Source organism: Salmo salar, chromosome ssa24 (assembly GCF_905237065.1).
Source record: "Salmo salar chromosome ssa24, Ssal_v3.1, whole genome shotgun sequence".
Lineage (NCBI taxonomy): Eukaryota > Metazoa > Chordata > Actinopteri > Salmoniformes > Salmonidae > Salmo > Salmo salar.
Window position 1 is genome coordinate 47,355,889 of NC_059465.1, and position 16,480 is coordinate 47,372,368.

At 47.9% G+C, this 16,480-nt stretch overlaps 1 protein-coding gene across 1 annotated transcript in view; it reads right to left on the reverse strand.

Moving 5' to 3' along the window:
* cfap299 (cilia and flagella associated protein 299) overlaps positions 1-16,480 on the reverse strand; it is a 295,524-nt gene that overhangs the window by 276,843 nt on the left and 2,201 nt on the right. The window contains exon 2 of the mRNA XM_045706947.1: positions 9,946-10,076. Coding sequence (XP_045562903.1) covers positions 9,946-10,076 — 131 coding nt within the window. The remainder of the gene's footprint in view (positions 1-9,945; positions 10,077-16,480) is intronic.

Consider the following 16,480-nt stretch of genomic DNA (forward strand, 5'->3'; position numbering starts at 1 on the left):
AGCACCTGTCAGATGTCCCTGGAAAACTAGATAAACCTTCTTAGTTCCTACATACACACGGACGGGCACACGGGCACACGGACGGACACACGGGCACACGGACGGGCACACGGGCACACGGACGGGCACACGGGCACACGGACGGGCACACGGGCACACGGACGGGCACACGGGCACACGGACGGGCACACGGGCACACGGACGGGCACACGGGCACACGGACACCTTCCTACTGCTCTTAAACACTCTCCAAAGAGCCCTGAGATAAAACTAGATGCTGCTGTGTGATCTGACGCTGATAAAGGAGAGAATGTGGTACAATAGCCCGATATTAAATCCCTCTCCAACAGTTCTCCAGATCTATGTGACCCTGAAAGATGAAAGAGAGGAGGACTGATATCTCAGACAGAGGCTCTCCTGTCTGCAGGTGTGACGGGGGGGAGAGCTCCAATTTCCCTGGTGTCTGATGGTCACACACCTGCATGAAAACACACCTTGTACCTAGATAGACATAGCCTGTTGGATAAGCATCTAAGACTTCAATCAAATTCAACACCCAGCAAGTAAATGTTTGGATACACACCTCTGTGTGTGTGTGTGTGTGTGTGTGTGTGTGTGTGTGTGTGTGTGTGTGTGTGTGTGTGTGTGTGTGTGTGTGTGTGTGTGTGTGTGTGTGTGGAAAAGAGGATTCTTATCGCAAGTCTGTATCAGCTTGTCATCAAACAAGCCATAACCACAATGCTTTATCTAGGATTACCTCAGTAGCCTCGTGGAACTGTTGTCAGGACTAGCCTGGGTTTGGAGGTTTATCTAGGACAGGGGTCCTACTACCAGTAGCCTGGGTTTATCTAGGACAGGGGTCCTACTACCAGTAGCCTGGGTTTATCTAGGACAGGGTTCCTACTACCAGTAGCCTGGGTTTATCTAGGACAGGGGTCCTACTACCAGTAGCCTGGGTTTATCTAGGACAGGGGTCCTACTACCAGTAGCCTGGGTTTATCTAGGACAGGGGTCCTACTACCAGTAGCCTGGGTTTATCTAGGACAGGGGTCCTACTACCAGTAGCCTGGGTTTATCTAGGACAGGGGTCCTACTACCAGTAGCCTGGGTTTATCTAGGACAGGGGTCCTACTACCAGTAGCCTGGGTTTATCTAGGACAGGGGTCCTACTACCAGTAGCCTGGGTTTATCTAGGACAGGGGTCCTACTACCAGTAGCCTGGGTTTATCTAGGACAGGGGTCCTACTACCAGTAGCCTGGGTTTATCTAGGACAGGGGTCCTACTACCAGTAGCCTGGGTTTATCTAGGACAGGGGTCCTACTACCAGTAGCCTGGGTTTATCTAGGACAGGGTTCCTACTACCAGTAGCCTGGGTTTATCTAGGACAGGGTTCCTACTACCAGTAGCCTGGGTTTATCTAGGACAGGGGTCCTACTACCAGTAGCCTGGGTTTATCTAGGACAGGGGTCCTACTACCAGTAGCCTGGGTTTATCTAGGACAGGGGTCCTACTACCAGTAGCCTGGGTTTATCTAGGACAGGGGTCCTACTACCAGTAGCCTGGGTTTATCTAGGACAGGGGTCCTACTACCAGTAGCCTGGGTTTATCTAGGACAGGGTTCCTACTACCAGTAGCCTGGGTTTATCTAGGACAGGGGTCCTACTACCAGTAGCCTGGGTTTATCTAGGACAGGGGTCCTACTACCAGTAGCCTGGGTTTATCTAGGACAGGGGTCCTACTACCAGTAGCCTGGGTTTATCTAGGACAGGGGTCCTACTACCAGTAGCCTGGGTTTATCTAGGACAGGGGTCCTACTACCAGTAGCCTGGGTTTATCTAGGACAGGGGTCCTACTACCAGTAGCCTGGGTTTATCTAGGACAGGGTTCCTACTACCAGTAGCCTGGGTTTATCTAGGACAGGGTTCCTACTACCAGTAGCCTGGGTTTATCTAGGACAGGGGTCCTACTACCAGTAGCCTGGGTTTATCTAGGACAGGGGTCCTACTACCAGTAGCCTGGGTTTATCTAGGACAGGGGTCCTACTACCAGTAGCCTGGGTTTATCTAGGACAGGGGTCCTACTACCAGTAGCCTGGGTTTATCTAGGACAGGGGTCCTACTACCAGTAGCCTGGGTTTATCTAGGACAGGGGTCCTACTACCAGTAGCCTGGGTTTATCTAGGACAGGGTTCCTACTACCAGTAGCCTGGGTTTATCTAGGACAGGGGTCCTACTACCAGTAGCCTGGGTTTATCTAGGACAGGGGTCCTACTACCAGTAGCCTGGGTTTATCTAGGACAGGGGTCCTACTACCAGTAGCCTGGGTTTATCTAGGACAGGGGGCCTACTACCAGTAGCCTGGGTTTATCTAGGACAGGGGTCCTACTACCAGTAGCCTGGGTTTATCTAGGACAGGGTTCCTACTACCAGTAGCCTGGGTTTATCTAGGACAGGGTTCCTACTACCAGTAGCCTGGGTTTATCTAGGACAGGGGTCCTACTACCAGTAGCCTGGGTTTATCTAGGACAGGGTTCCTACTACCAGTAGCCTGGGTTTATCTAGGACAGGGGTCCTACTACCAGTAGCCTGGGTTTATCTAGGACAGGGTTCCTACTACCAGTAGCCTGGGTTTATCTAGGACAGGGTTCCTACTACCAGTAGCCTGGGTTTATCTAGGACAGGGGTCCTACTACCAGTAGCCTGGGTTTATCTAGGACAGGGGTCCTACTACCAGTAGCCTGGGTTTATCTAGGACAGGGGTCCTACTACCAGTAGCCTGGGTTTATCTAGGACAGGGTTCCTACTACCAGTAGCCTGGGTTTATCTAGGACAGGGTTCCTACTACCAGTAGCCTGGGTTTATCTAGGACAGGGTTCCTACTACCAGTAGCCTGGGTTTATCTAGGACAGGAGTCCTACTACCAGTAGCTCGCAGCCCACCTATGAGTAGCTCGCCAAACAATTCCAAAAGTACACTGAACAAAAATATAAAACGCAACATGTAAAGTGTTGGTCCGATTTTCCATACGCATAAAAAGCTTATTTCTTTCAAAATGTTGTGCACAAATTTGTTTACATTCATGCAAGTGAGCATTTAACCTTTCCAAAGATAATCCATCTGATAGGTGTGGCATTTCAAGAAGCTGATTAAATAGCATAATCATTACACAGGTGCACCTTGTGCTTGGGACAATAAAAGGACACTCTAAAATGTGCAGTATTGTCACACAACACAATGCCACAGACGTATCAAGTTTTGAGGGAGTGTGCAACTGGCACGATGACTGCAGGAATGTCCACCAGAACTATTTGCCAGAGAACTGAACCTGCGGGATCGTCTGAGTCCAGCCACCCGGACAGCTGATGAAACTGTGAGTTTGCACAACCAAAGAATTTCTGCACAAACTGTCTCAGGGAACCTGATCTGCGTGGTTGTCGTATTAAATCAGGGTCTTGACCTGACCGCAGATCGACGTCGTAACTGACTTCAGTGGGCATATGCTCACCACGATGGCCACCGGCACGTTGGAGAAGTGTGCTCTTCAAGGATGAATCACGGTTCTAACGGTTACCTCGTGTGGGCAAGGTACAGTTACCTCGTGTGGGCAAGGTACAGTTACCTCGTGTGGGCAAGGTACAGTTACCTCGTGTGGGCGAGGTACATCACTCTGGGATGCTGGCCTTCTAGGCAGAATTGCAAAGAAAAAGCCATATCTCAAACTGGCCAATAAAAAGAAAAGATTAAGATGGGCAAAAGAACACAGACACTGGACAGAGGACCTCTGCCTAGAAGGCCAGCATCCTGGAGTCGCCTCTTCACTGTCGACGTTGAGACTGGCGTTTTGTGGGTACTATTTAATAAAGCTGCCAGTTGAGGACTTGTGAGGCATCTGTTTCTCAAACTAGACACTCTAATGTACTTGTCCTCTTGCTCAGTTGTGCACCGGGGCCTCCCACTCCTCTTTCTATTCTGGTTAGAGCCAGTTTGCGCTGTTCTGTGAAGGGAGAATTCCACAGTGTTGAACGAGATCTTCAGTTTCTTGGCAATTTCTCACATGGAATAGCCTTCAATTCTCAGAACAAGAATAGACTGACGAGTTTCAGAAGAAAGGTCTTTGTTTCTAGCCATTTTGAGCCTGTAATCGAACCCACAAATGCTGATGCTCCAGATACTCAACTAGTCTAAAGAAGGCCAGTTTTATTGCTTCTTTAATCAGAACTACAGTTTTCAGCTGTGCTAACATAATTGCAAAAGGGTTTTCTAACGGTCAATTAGCTTTTTAAAATTATAAACTTGAATTAGCTAACACAACATCCCCTTGAAACACAGGAGTGATGGTTGCTGATAACGGGCCTCTGTACACCTATGTAGATATTCCATTTTATTTTAATTTTTTTAAATCTGCCGTTTACAGCTGCAAAAGTCATTTACAATAGTCATTTATTTTAAAATGGACAACATTTTTTTGCTTTTCTTTCAAAAACAAGGACAATTCTAAGTGACCCCAAACTTTTGAGCGGTAGTGTATACACTGACACGGTGACTGAGTGCATCAGGAAGTGTATAGGGGATGTTGTTCCCACTGTGACTATTAAAACCTACCCAAACCAAAAACCATGGATAGATGGCAGCATTTGCGTAAAACTGAAAGCGCGAACCACCTCATTTAACCACGACAAGGTGACTGGGAATATGGTTGAATACAAAACAGTATAGCTATGCCCTCAGTAAGGCAATCAAAACGTCAGTACAGAGACAAAGTGGAGTCGCAATTCAACGGCTCAGACACGAGACGTATTCTGGCAGGGTTTACAGACAATCACGGATTAGAAAGGGAAAACCAGCCACGTCGCGGACGCCGACGTCTTGCTCCCGGACAAGCTAAACACCTTCTTCGCCCGCTTTGAGGATAACACAGTGCCAACTTACGCGGCCCGCTCCAAAGGACTGTGGGCTCTCGTTTTCCGTGGCCGACGTTTAAGCGTGTTAACCTTCGCAAAGCTGCCGGCCCAGACAGCATCCCTAGCCACGTCCTCAGAGCATGAGCAGACCAACTGACTGAAGTGTTCACATGCTTCAAGATGGCCACCATTGTTCCTGTTCCCAAGAAGGCAAAGGTAACTGAACTAAATGACTATCACCTCGTAGCACTCACTTCTGACATCATGAAGTGCTTTAAGTGTCACGGCAGTTTGAAGGAGCGGACCAAGATGCAGCGTTTTCGTAGTTCCACATGTTTTATTAAATCAGTGAAACCGAGTGCAACAATTAAACACTACAAGTATAAACAAAAACAACAAACCGTGACGCTGGAGGAACAATAACCTCACGAAGAACAATCCCCCACAAACACCTGTGGGACAAAGCTAACTTAAATAGGACCTCCAATTAGAGACAATGACAAACTGCTGCCTCTAATTGGAGGTCATGCCAAACACCACCAACATAGAAATACAAACCTAGAACCAAAACATAGACATACAAAACCCAGACAAACACCCCCTGTCACGCCCTGACCTATTCTACCATAGAAAATAACAACACTCACTATGGTCAGGACGTGACATTAAGAAGCTAGTTAAGGAACATATCACCTCCACCTTACCTGACACCCAAGGCCCACTTCAATTTGCATACCGCCCCACAGACGATGCAATCGCCATCGCACTGCACACTGCCCTATCCTATCTGATCAAGAGGAATACCTATGTAAGAATTCTGTTCATTGACTACAGCTCAGCATCCAACACCATAGTACCCTCCAAGCTTGGAACCCTGGGTCTGAACCACGCCCTGTGCAACTGGGTCCTGGACTTTCTGACGGGCCGCCCCCCAGGTGGTGAAGGTAGGAAACCACACCCCCACTATGCTGATCCTCAAAACAGGGGCCCCACAAGAGTGCATGCTCAGCCCCCACCTGTGGTCCCTGTTCACCCAGGACTGCGTGGCCACGCACGCTTCCAACAGAATCATCAAGTTTTCAGATGACACAAGAGTGGTAGGCCTGATTGCCAACAACGACGAGACAGCCTACAGGGAGGAAGTGAAGGCCCTGGCAGAGTGGTGCCAGGAAAATAACCTCTCCCTCAACGTCAACAAAAAGAAGGAGCTGATCGTGGACTTCAGGAAACAGCAGAAGGAGCACCCCCCGCTATCCACATCAACGGGACCGCAGTGGAGAAGGTGAACAGCTTTAAGTTCCTCGGAGTACACATCACTGACAAACTGAAATGGTCCACCCACACAGACAGTGTGGTGAAAAAGGCACAACAGCGCCTTTTCAACCTCAGGAAGCTAAGGAAATTTGTCTTGGCCCCTAAGACCCCCACAAACTTTTACAGATGCACCATTGAGAGCATCCTGTCGGACTGTAATCACCGCCTGGTACGGCAACTGCACTTCCCACAACTGCAGGGCTCTCCAGGTGGGAGGTGTGGTCTGTCCAAAGCATCACCAGGGGTACACTGCCTGTCCTCCAGGACACCTACACCACCCGATGTCACAGGAAGAACAAAAAGATCATAAAGGACATCAACAACCCGAGCAACGACCTGTTCACCTCGCTATCATCCAGAAGGCGAGGTCAGTACAGGTGCATCAAAGCTGGGAACAAGAGACTGAAACCAGCTTCTGTCTCAAGGCCATCAGACAGCCATCACTAGCCGGCCTCCACCAAGTACCCTGCCCTGAACTTAGTCACTGTCACTAGCTGGGTACCACCCGATTACTCAACCTTAAGAGGCTGCTGCCCTAGGTACATAGACATGGAATCACTGGGCACTTTAATAATGTTTACGTACTGTTTTAGTCAATTCATGTATATACTGTATTCTAGTCAATTCGACTTATATATTTCTTAATTACATTATTTTACTTTGAGATTTGTGTGTATTGTTGTGAATTGTTAGATACTACTGCAATGTTAGAGTGAGGAACACAAGCATTTCACTACACCCGCAATAACATCTGCTAAACATGTGACCAATAACATTTATTTTATTTGACATATCACCCATTGAGCATGTTTGGGATGCTGTGGATCAACGTTTGTCAACATCCAACTTCGTTATATCTCTATGAACAATTGTAGTTTTGCGAGTGAAAAACAAAAACAAAAAAATCTAAAACCAGGAAAAATAAAAAACATTATTTGGGAAAATATCAAACATCCTTTTGGGGGGGGGAGGATCACTGATTTTATAGGGCCCCCCTTACAGTTGTTTATGAACCATTATTTTACCAGGTATATTGACAGAAAACATAGTGCACTACTTTGTCTTGTATATTAAGGACCAGGGGAAGAGTTGACAATATAGTGCACTACTTTGTCTTGTATATTAAGGACCCAGGGAAGAGTTGACAACATAGTGCACTACTTTCTCTTGTACACTAAGGACCAGGGGAAGAGTTGACAACATAGTGCACTACTTTGTCTGAGAAACTGTGAGAAAGTAGTGCACTATGTTGTCAACTCTTCCCCTGGTCCTTAGTGAACAAGAGAAAGTAGTGCACTATGTTGTCAACTCTTCCTCTGGTCCTTAGTGTACTAGAGGAAGTAGTGCACTAAGGACCAGGGTAAGAGTTGACAACATAGTGCACTAGAGGAAGTAGTGTACTAAGAAGAAGAGTTGCAGGGGAGAGGAGAAAAGAAGACCAACCACAGTGTCAGATTTCAAAAAGGCTTTACGGCGAAAGCAAACCATGTGATTATCTGAGAACAGCGCCCAGCAGACAAATCATTACAAACAGTAACCAGCCAAGTAGACGAGTAACAAAAGTCAGAAATAGCGATAAAATTAATCACTTACCTTTGATGATCCTCATATGGTTGCACTCGCAAGACTCCAAGTTACACAATAAATGTTTGTTTTGTTCGATAATGTCCCTCTTTATGTCCAAAAACCTCCATTTTGTTGGTGCGTTTCATTCAGTAATCCAATGGAACGAAGCGCGTTCACAACAGACAGACAAAAGAATCAAAAAAGTACCATAAGAGTTCGTAGAAACATGTCAAACGATGTTTAAAATCAATAATCGATCATAAATAATCGATCATATTTCAACCGGACAATAACCTCGTCAATAGAAAAGGAGAAACAAGAATGTCGCGCTCCCGGTCGCACGCTGGACTCATGTCGGGAAATTTCCACTGTCCTCACATTGAAAGTGCTGTTTCTCCCTCATTTTTCAGAGTAAAAGCCTGAAACAATGCCTAAAGACTGGCCACATGCTGTGGAAGCCATAGAGATCGTGAACTGGGTCCTAAGTCTTTGTATGGTGGATAGGCTTTCAATGGAAAAACAGCAATTTCAAAATAAAAGCATTGGATTTTTTGGGGGGGGAAGGATTTTCCTCAGGTTTTCCCCTGCCATATCAATTCTGTTATACTCACAGACATTATTTTAACAGTTTCGGAAACTTTAGAGTGTTTTCTATCCAAATCTACTAATTATATGCATATCCTAGCTTCTGGGCCTGAGTAGCAGGCAGTTTACTTTGGGCACGCTTTTCATCCAAAATTCCGAATGCTGCCCCCTCCCCTAGTGAGGTTAAAACTTGTAATATTAATCTGTAGCAGACAATACTGTTATGTATGCCATTGCCCCAACTGTAGACCAGACGTTGTTAGAGCTGCAATCTGATTTTGTTGCCTTCCAGAAAGCCCTGGTTAGTTTACAATTTGTATTTAATGTGGGCGAAGACTAAATACATGTTGTTCTCTCTAGTTCTCACAAGAATGTCCTACATATTTATTAATTGTATGGTTCTCGAAAGCTCTGACGAAGGCCGTGAGGACGATACGTAAAGCTTATTAAATATCCGTGATACTATCAAGAGCAGTGTGCAGGTTTCCTTGTTCAACGGTCGCCATGCACCTGCAAAAAAAAAGATTGCTCAGATGTGCGAGTGCCTTTTTGAATTCTGGTTCTCGAATCGATTGGGTTGCCGCCTATAAATAAAATCGGGGCATTTGGATTGACAAGGATCAAAGTTATTTTATTTTTTTTAAACATACTGATGAGCTAGTTAAAAAAAAAAGCTCAGATTTATAGTGGGCTTCTTTATCAGAGATAGATCTTGTATCTTCCTAAACAGCAGGAAGCAGATAGTACAGTCAATGGTGACACCATTTACCAGAATGCCTTTCGCTACTCTTAAACCAGTTGGATGGCATCTAAAATACAGCCTTTCACTTCATCACAGGTAACAGTTTTAATACGCGTCACTGCATCCTTTATGAAAAGGGTTAGCTGGTCCTCATTAAAGTGCCCTTAGATCTCTTCACTATTACTACACAAGCTTCCGTCTTACGTAACTTCATTGTTGAAGTATTAAAAACATAAAAGATACCTCACAGGGTTGGTTAACTCGAGGTTCCTCGTGTCTCCACGGGAATTAGGTCAATCCTAATTTATTAACCTTGTTAGAACTCCCAGCGTCTTGATTCCCTGGTGTCGCTAGGGAAGTTTAGGAGTCTAATGTTGAGATTGTTAAATGAGAATTGCATTTGTTTTGATTAAAATGTACAAACGTATTGTGGTGTTGAAATTCTCGTTTTGGAAATTGCAACCTGTAGTTCATTCACAGAGATCGTGATCGCTGCAGATGTCGTATCAAGCTGAAACCATCACAACATTTTCCTTTCTACAATGAAGTCAAATCCAGCACTGTAAGTACAAAAAACACACACAATGACAAAAGCCCAAACAGACAATGTCTTCCCCTTGGAGAGCACTGTGGCCTTCCTCTTGGAGAGCACTGTGGCCTCCCCTTGGAGAGCACTGTGGCCTTCTCTTGAGAGCACTGTGGCCTTCCCCTTGGAGAGCACTGTGGCCTCCCCTTGCAGAGCACTGTGGCCTTCCTCTTGGAGAGCACTGTGGCCTTCCTCTTGGAGAGCACTGTGGCCCCTAATTGACAGATAGCTTCACTGTCTAACTGACTTACTTCTGCTGGCTCCTCTTGGAGAGCCTGGAGGCCTCTGCAGCTGCTTTCCTGGTCTCAAATTCCTCCCTCTTCAGGACCTCGCCGCTGCCCCTGTAGCCCAGTTCCACCAGTTGGCGAGCCAACTCCTCATCCTGGTGGAGCAACGAAAAGAGATCTGGTCAGACAGACAGGTGGAGCAATGAAAGGAGATCTGGTCAGACAGACAGGTGGAGCAATGAAAGGAGATCTGGTCAGACAGACAGGTGGAGCAATGAACCGAGATCTGGTCAGACAGACAGGTGGAGCAATGAAAGGAGATCTGGTCAGACAGACAGGTGGAGCAATGAACGGAGATCTGGTCAGACAGACAGGTGGAGCAATGAAAGGAGATCTGGTCAGACAGACAGGTGGAGCAATGAAACGAGATCTGGTCAGACAGACAGGTGGAGCAATGAAAGGAGATCTGGTCAGACAGACAGGTGGAGCAATGAAAGGAGATCTGGTCAGACAGACAGGTGGAGCAATGAAAGGAGATCTGGTCAGACAGACAGGTGGAGCAATGAACCGAGATCTGGTCAGACAGACAGGTGGAGCAATGAAAGGAGATCTGGTCAGACAGACAGGTGGAGCAATGAACCGAGATCTGGTCAGACAGACAGGTGGAGCAATGAAAGGAGATCTGGTCAGACAGACAGGTGGAGCAATGAAAGGAGATCTGGTCAGACAGACAGGTGGAGCAATGAAAGGAGATCTGGTCAGACAGACAGGTGGAGCAATGAACCGAGATCTGGTCAGACAGACAGGTGGAGCAATGAAAGGAGATCTGGTCAGACAGACAGGTGGAGCAATGAAAGGAGATCTGGTCAGACAGACAGGTGGAGCAATGAAAGGAGATCTGGTCAGACAGACAGGTGGAGCAATGAACCGAGATCTGGTCAGACAGACAGGTGGAGCAATGAACCGAGATCTGGTCAGACAGACAGGTGGAGCAATGAACCGAGATCTGGTCAGACAGACAGGTGGAGCAATGAAACGAGATCTGGTCAGTCAGACAGGTGGAGCAATGAACCGAGATCTGGTCAGACAGACAGGTGGAGCAATGAAATATATAAACAGACAGGTAACCATCCTTACTCCTCATCCTACAGGTGCAATGAACGGACATCTGCTCATACAGACAGACAGGGAGGGGGGAGGGACGACCCACTAATAACCCCCACCACTATACACATATATAAACACACACACACACACACACACACACACACACACACACACACACGTTGAGCTTCTTTTTGATTGGAGGCTGAAGCAGACAATGCAAAACATAATGGACAGTCTGCTAAAGATGAATTGTAGATTTAAAAAATATATTGTGTGTGTGTGTGTGTGTGTGTGTGTGTGTGTGTGTGTGTGTGTGTGTGTGTGTGTGTGTGTGTGTGTGTGTGTGTGCATAACGGAGGTTATGGAGTTAGGTTAAGGGAGGCAGCATGCTTGTGGTGAAATCTGTGGTAAGGACATAGCTTGATATATACACATCACCATGCCCAGGCATCTAAACAGAGCTCTCCTTTCAACTTCAACCCAGGCCTGTGGCTTGTTGGATCAAGGCTTGTGCCACATGTCATTCTTCTACCCAAACTAAGCTAAGCCAGTCCTCATCCAGCCAGTCCTCAGGCAGCCAGTCCTCATCCAGCCAGTCCTCATCCAGCTAGTCCTCATCCAGCCAGTCCTCAGGTCCAGCCAGTCCTCATCCAGCCAGTCCTCATCCAGCCAGTCCTCATCCAGCCAGTCCTCAGGCAGCCAGTCCTCATCCAGCCAGTCCTCAGGTAGCCAGTCCTCATCCAGCCAGTCCTCATCCAGCCAGTCCTCAGGCAGCCAGTCCTCATCCAGCCAGTCCTCAGGTAGCCAGTCCTCATCCAGCCAGTCCTCATCCAGCCAGTCCTCAGGCAGCCAGTCCTCAGGCAGCTAGTCCTCATCCAGCCAGTCCTCATCCAGCCAGTCCTCATCCAGCCAGTCCTCAGGCAGCCAGTTCTCATCCAGCCAGTCCTCATCCAGCCAGTCCTCATCCAGCCAGTCCTCAGGCAGCCAGTCCTCAGGTAGCCAGTTCTCATCCAGCCAGTTCTCATCCAGCCAGTCCTCATCCAGCCAGTCCTCATCCAGCCAGTCCTCATCCAGCCAGTCCTCAGGTAGCCAGTCCTCATCCAGCCAGTTCTCATCCAGCCAGTCCTCATCCAGCCAGTCCTCATCCAGCCAGTCCTCATCCAGCCAGTCCTCAGGTAGCCAGTCCTCATCCAGCCAGTCCTCATCCAGCCAGTCCTCAGGTAGCCAGTCCTCATCCAGCCAGTCCTCAGGCAGCCAGTCCTCAGGCAGCCAGTCCTCAGGCAGCTAGTCCTCATCCAGCCAGTCCTCAGGTAGCCAGTCCTCATCCAGCCAGTCCTCATCCAGCCAGTCCTCAGGCAGCTAGTCCTCAGGCAGCCAGTCCTCATCCAGCCAGTCCTCATCCAGCCAGTCCTCAGGCAGCCAGTCCTCATCCAGCCAGTCCTCATCCAGCCAGTCCTCATCCAGCCAGTCCTCATCCAGCCAGTCCTCAGGCAGCCAGTCCTCATCCAGCCAGTCCTCATCCAGCCAGTCCTCAGGCAGCCAGTCCTCATCCAGCCAGTCCTCATCCAGCCAGTCCTCATCCAGCCAGTCCTCATCCAGCCAGTCCTCAGGCAGCCAGTCCTCATCCAGCCAGTTCTCATCCAGCCAGTCCTCATCCAGCCAGTCCTCATCCAGCCAGTCCTCATCCAGCCAGTCCTCAGGCAGCCAGTCCTCAGGCAGCCAGTCCTCATCCAGCCAGTCCGCAGGCAGCCAGTTCTCATCCAGCCAGTCCTCATCCAGCCAGTCCTCATCCAGCCAGTCCTCAGGTAGCCAGTCCTCAGGCAGCCAGTTCTCATCCAGCCAGTTCTCATCCAGCCAGTCCTCAGGCAGCCAGTCCTCATCCAGCCAGTCCTCATCCAGCCAGTCCTCATCCAGCCAGTCCTCATCCAGCCAGTCCTCAGGCAGCCAGTCCTCAGGCAGCCAGTTCTCATCCAGCCAGTCCTCATCCAGCCAGTCCTCATCCAGCCAGTCCTCATCCAGCCAGTCCTCATCCAGCCAGTCCTCATCCAGCCAGTCCTCATCCAGCCAGTCCTCATCCAGCCAGTCCTCATCCAGCCAGTCCTCATCCAGCCAGTCCTCATCCAGCCAGTCCTCATCCAGCCAGTCCTCAGGCCTCAGCATCCAGACAAGTCAGGTAAAGTTTCTATTTCTTTCACCTTTCATGTGTCAAACCATTTCAAGCAAATGAGTTCTATTGTTTCTAAAATAGCTTTATTCTGTCAGTGAGGTGGTGTTCACTGTCTTCATCCGTTGTCATGTCAACGCTCATTGACTGAGTCCATTTGACTGTTCCGAGTTCGGCTATTTCAAACTTGATTTGCCTGTTTTAAACAACTGGGATTATATTGCTGAATGGACTCAAACCAAAAAATGTTATCTAAATAAACTTTTGACTGGTTTGTCGGGGGCTTCCTGTTGGCATAGATGTTATAGGGCAAACCACTGCAATGTATTTAGAGAGTTCGGCCTAATTTATTTATTTTTTTGACATTTTGAATATCATAATGCTAAAAACCTCAATATACCAACTCTTTTAAAACCTGACTGTGGGGAAAAACCCTAGTTAGATTTTCTGAAATGTACACTTGACTAACCTAGGTCTAAATACTATCAAACATCAGAAGTCTGGTAAAGTGTCCATAGAAAAACCATTGGCAACAACACACTTAATCAATACCGACATAAGTCATGACTGTGCAGGTTTAGCCTAAGACCTGTGTTGACTGCAGTGGGTCCACACCTGAAAGTGAGGGAGGTGATAGAGTTTGATATTGTTTGTCCAGGGTTGATAACCAGGTTAGATACATGTTGTGTTCTACCTTCTCTGTAGACACAGGTGTTCCAGCACGACACGGCTATTCAGCTGAACGTTGTGTAACTTCTCAGCAATAGTCATTAGTCCCATCTACTGGTGAAGCTGTTAAACAAATAGCATTATAGGCCTAGGAGCTGAATGTATGACATTTCTCATATTCACTGACATATTCACTGACAAATACCACCCCCTTTGACAGGGATGAAAATGAATGATTTTTCTTTTTAAATTTAGAAAACGGGACAGTCAAAAATATTGACGGGATTAATACCGGTTTCAAATGCAGATAGCAAACAACTTGTATGGCGTCATGTGGGTGAGTGGTTTGCCAATGTCAACATTGTGAACATGGTGGCAGTGGGGTTATGGTATGGGCCCCATGGTGGAGGTGGGGTTATGGTATGGGCCCCATGGTGGAGGTGGGGTTATGGTATGGGCCCCATGGTGGAGGTGGGGTTATGGTATGGGCCCCATGGTGGAGGTGGGGTTATGGTATGGGCCCCATGGTGGAGGTGGGGTTATGGTATGGGCCCCATGGTGGAGGTGGGGTTATGGTATGGGCCCCATGGTGGAGGTGGGGTTATGGTATGGGCCCCATGGTGGAGGTGGGGTTATGGTATGGGCCCCATGGTGGAGGTGGGGTTATGATATGGGCCCCATGGTGGAGGTGGGGTTATGGTATGGGCCCCATGGTGGAGGTGGGGTTATGGTATGGGCCCCACGGTGGAGGTGGGGTTATGGTATGGGCCCCACGGTGGAGGTGGGGTTATGGTATGGGCCCCACGGTGGAGGTGGGGTTATGGTATGGGCCCCATGGTGGAGGTGGGGTTATGGTATGGGCCCCATGGTGGAGGTGGGGTTATGGTATGGGCCCCATGGTGGAGGTGCGGTTATGGTATGGGCCCTATGGTGGAGGTGGGGTTATGGTATGGGCCCCATGGTGGAGGTGGGGTTATGGTATGGGCCCCATGGTGGAGGTGGGGTTATGGTATGGGCCCCATGGTGGAGGTGGGGTTATGGTATGGGCCCCATGGTGGAGGTGGGGTTATGGTATGGGGCCCATGGTGGAGGTGGGGTTATGGTATGGGCCCCATGGTGGAGGTGGGGTTATGGTATGGGCCCCATGGTGGAGGTGGGGTTATGGTATGGGCCCTATGGTGGAGGTGGGGTTATGGTATGGGCCCCATGGTGGAGGTGGGGTTATGGTATGGGCCCCATGGTGGAGGTGGGGTTATGGTATGGGCCCCATGGTTGACGTGGGGTTATGGTATGGGGCAGGCATAAGCTACGGACAACCAACACCATTGCATTTTATCAATGGAAATTTGAATGCACAAAGATACCTTGGCAAGATCCTGAGGCCCGTTGTCGTGCCATTCATCCACCACCATCACCTCATGTTTCAGCATGATAATGCACAGCCCCATGTCACAAGGATCTGGACACTTCCTGGAAGCTGAAAATGTCCCAGTTCTTCCATGGCCTGCATACTCACCAGACATGTCATCCATTGAGCATGTTTGGGATGCTCTGGATCGACAGCCTGTTCCAGTTCCCACCAATATCCAGAAACTTCACACAGCCATTGAAGGAGGAGTGGAACAACATTCCACAGGCCACAATCAACAGCCTTATCAACTCTATGTGAAGGAGATGTGTCGCGCTGCGTGAGGCAAATGGTCACACCAGATACTGACTGGTTTTCTGATCCACACCCTTAACTTGTTTTTAAAGGTATCTGTGACCAACAGATGAATATCTGTATTCCCAGTCATGTGAAATCCATAGATTAGGGCCTAATTTATTTCTTTTAATTGACTGATTTCCTGATATGAACTGTAACTCAGTAAAATCTTTGAAATTGTTGCATGTTGCGTGTATATTTTTGTTCAGTATAATTTAGCCCTATAAACTAATTTAGCCCAATAAACAATTTTATTTATTTTTTCTTGGATTGATTAGAGAGATAAAAATTAGCCCCTTTTCAGGAAATAAATGGTGTTTCCATGATGCTAATCACTGTCATTTAACATAAACATTCTCTGCCAAGGAATGACCCAACTGTCAATGGGTGGTGGTGCTGAAACAAGGCCCACTTTAAAGTGAATATTATATTGAAGCTGGGTGGTGGTGCTGAAACAAGGCCCACTTTAAAGTGAATATTATATTGAAGCTGGGTGGTGGTGCTGAAACAAGGCCCACTTTAAAGTGAATATTATATTGAAGCTGGGTGGTGGTGCTGAAACAAGGCACACTTTAAAGTGAATATTATATTGAAGCTGGGTGGTGGTGCTGAAACAAGGCCCACTTTAAAGTGAATATTATATTGAAGCTGGGTGGTGGTGCTGAAACAAGGCCCACTTTAAAGTGAATATTATATTGAAGCTGGGAGGTGGTGCTGAAACAAGGCCCACTTTAAAGTGAATATTATATTGAAGCTGGGAGGTGGTGCTGAAACAAGGCCCACTTTAAAGTGAATATTAGCTTTGAATTTACAATCGCCCAGAGGACACTCTGGCACTCTAGAATGAATTTACCAACACACCCAAAGTAGTAAGATGTCTAGCCAGTAATGTGTTAATGCCAACAAGCTAGTGT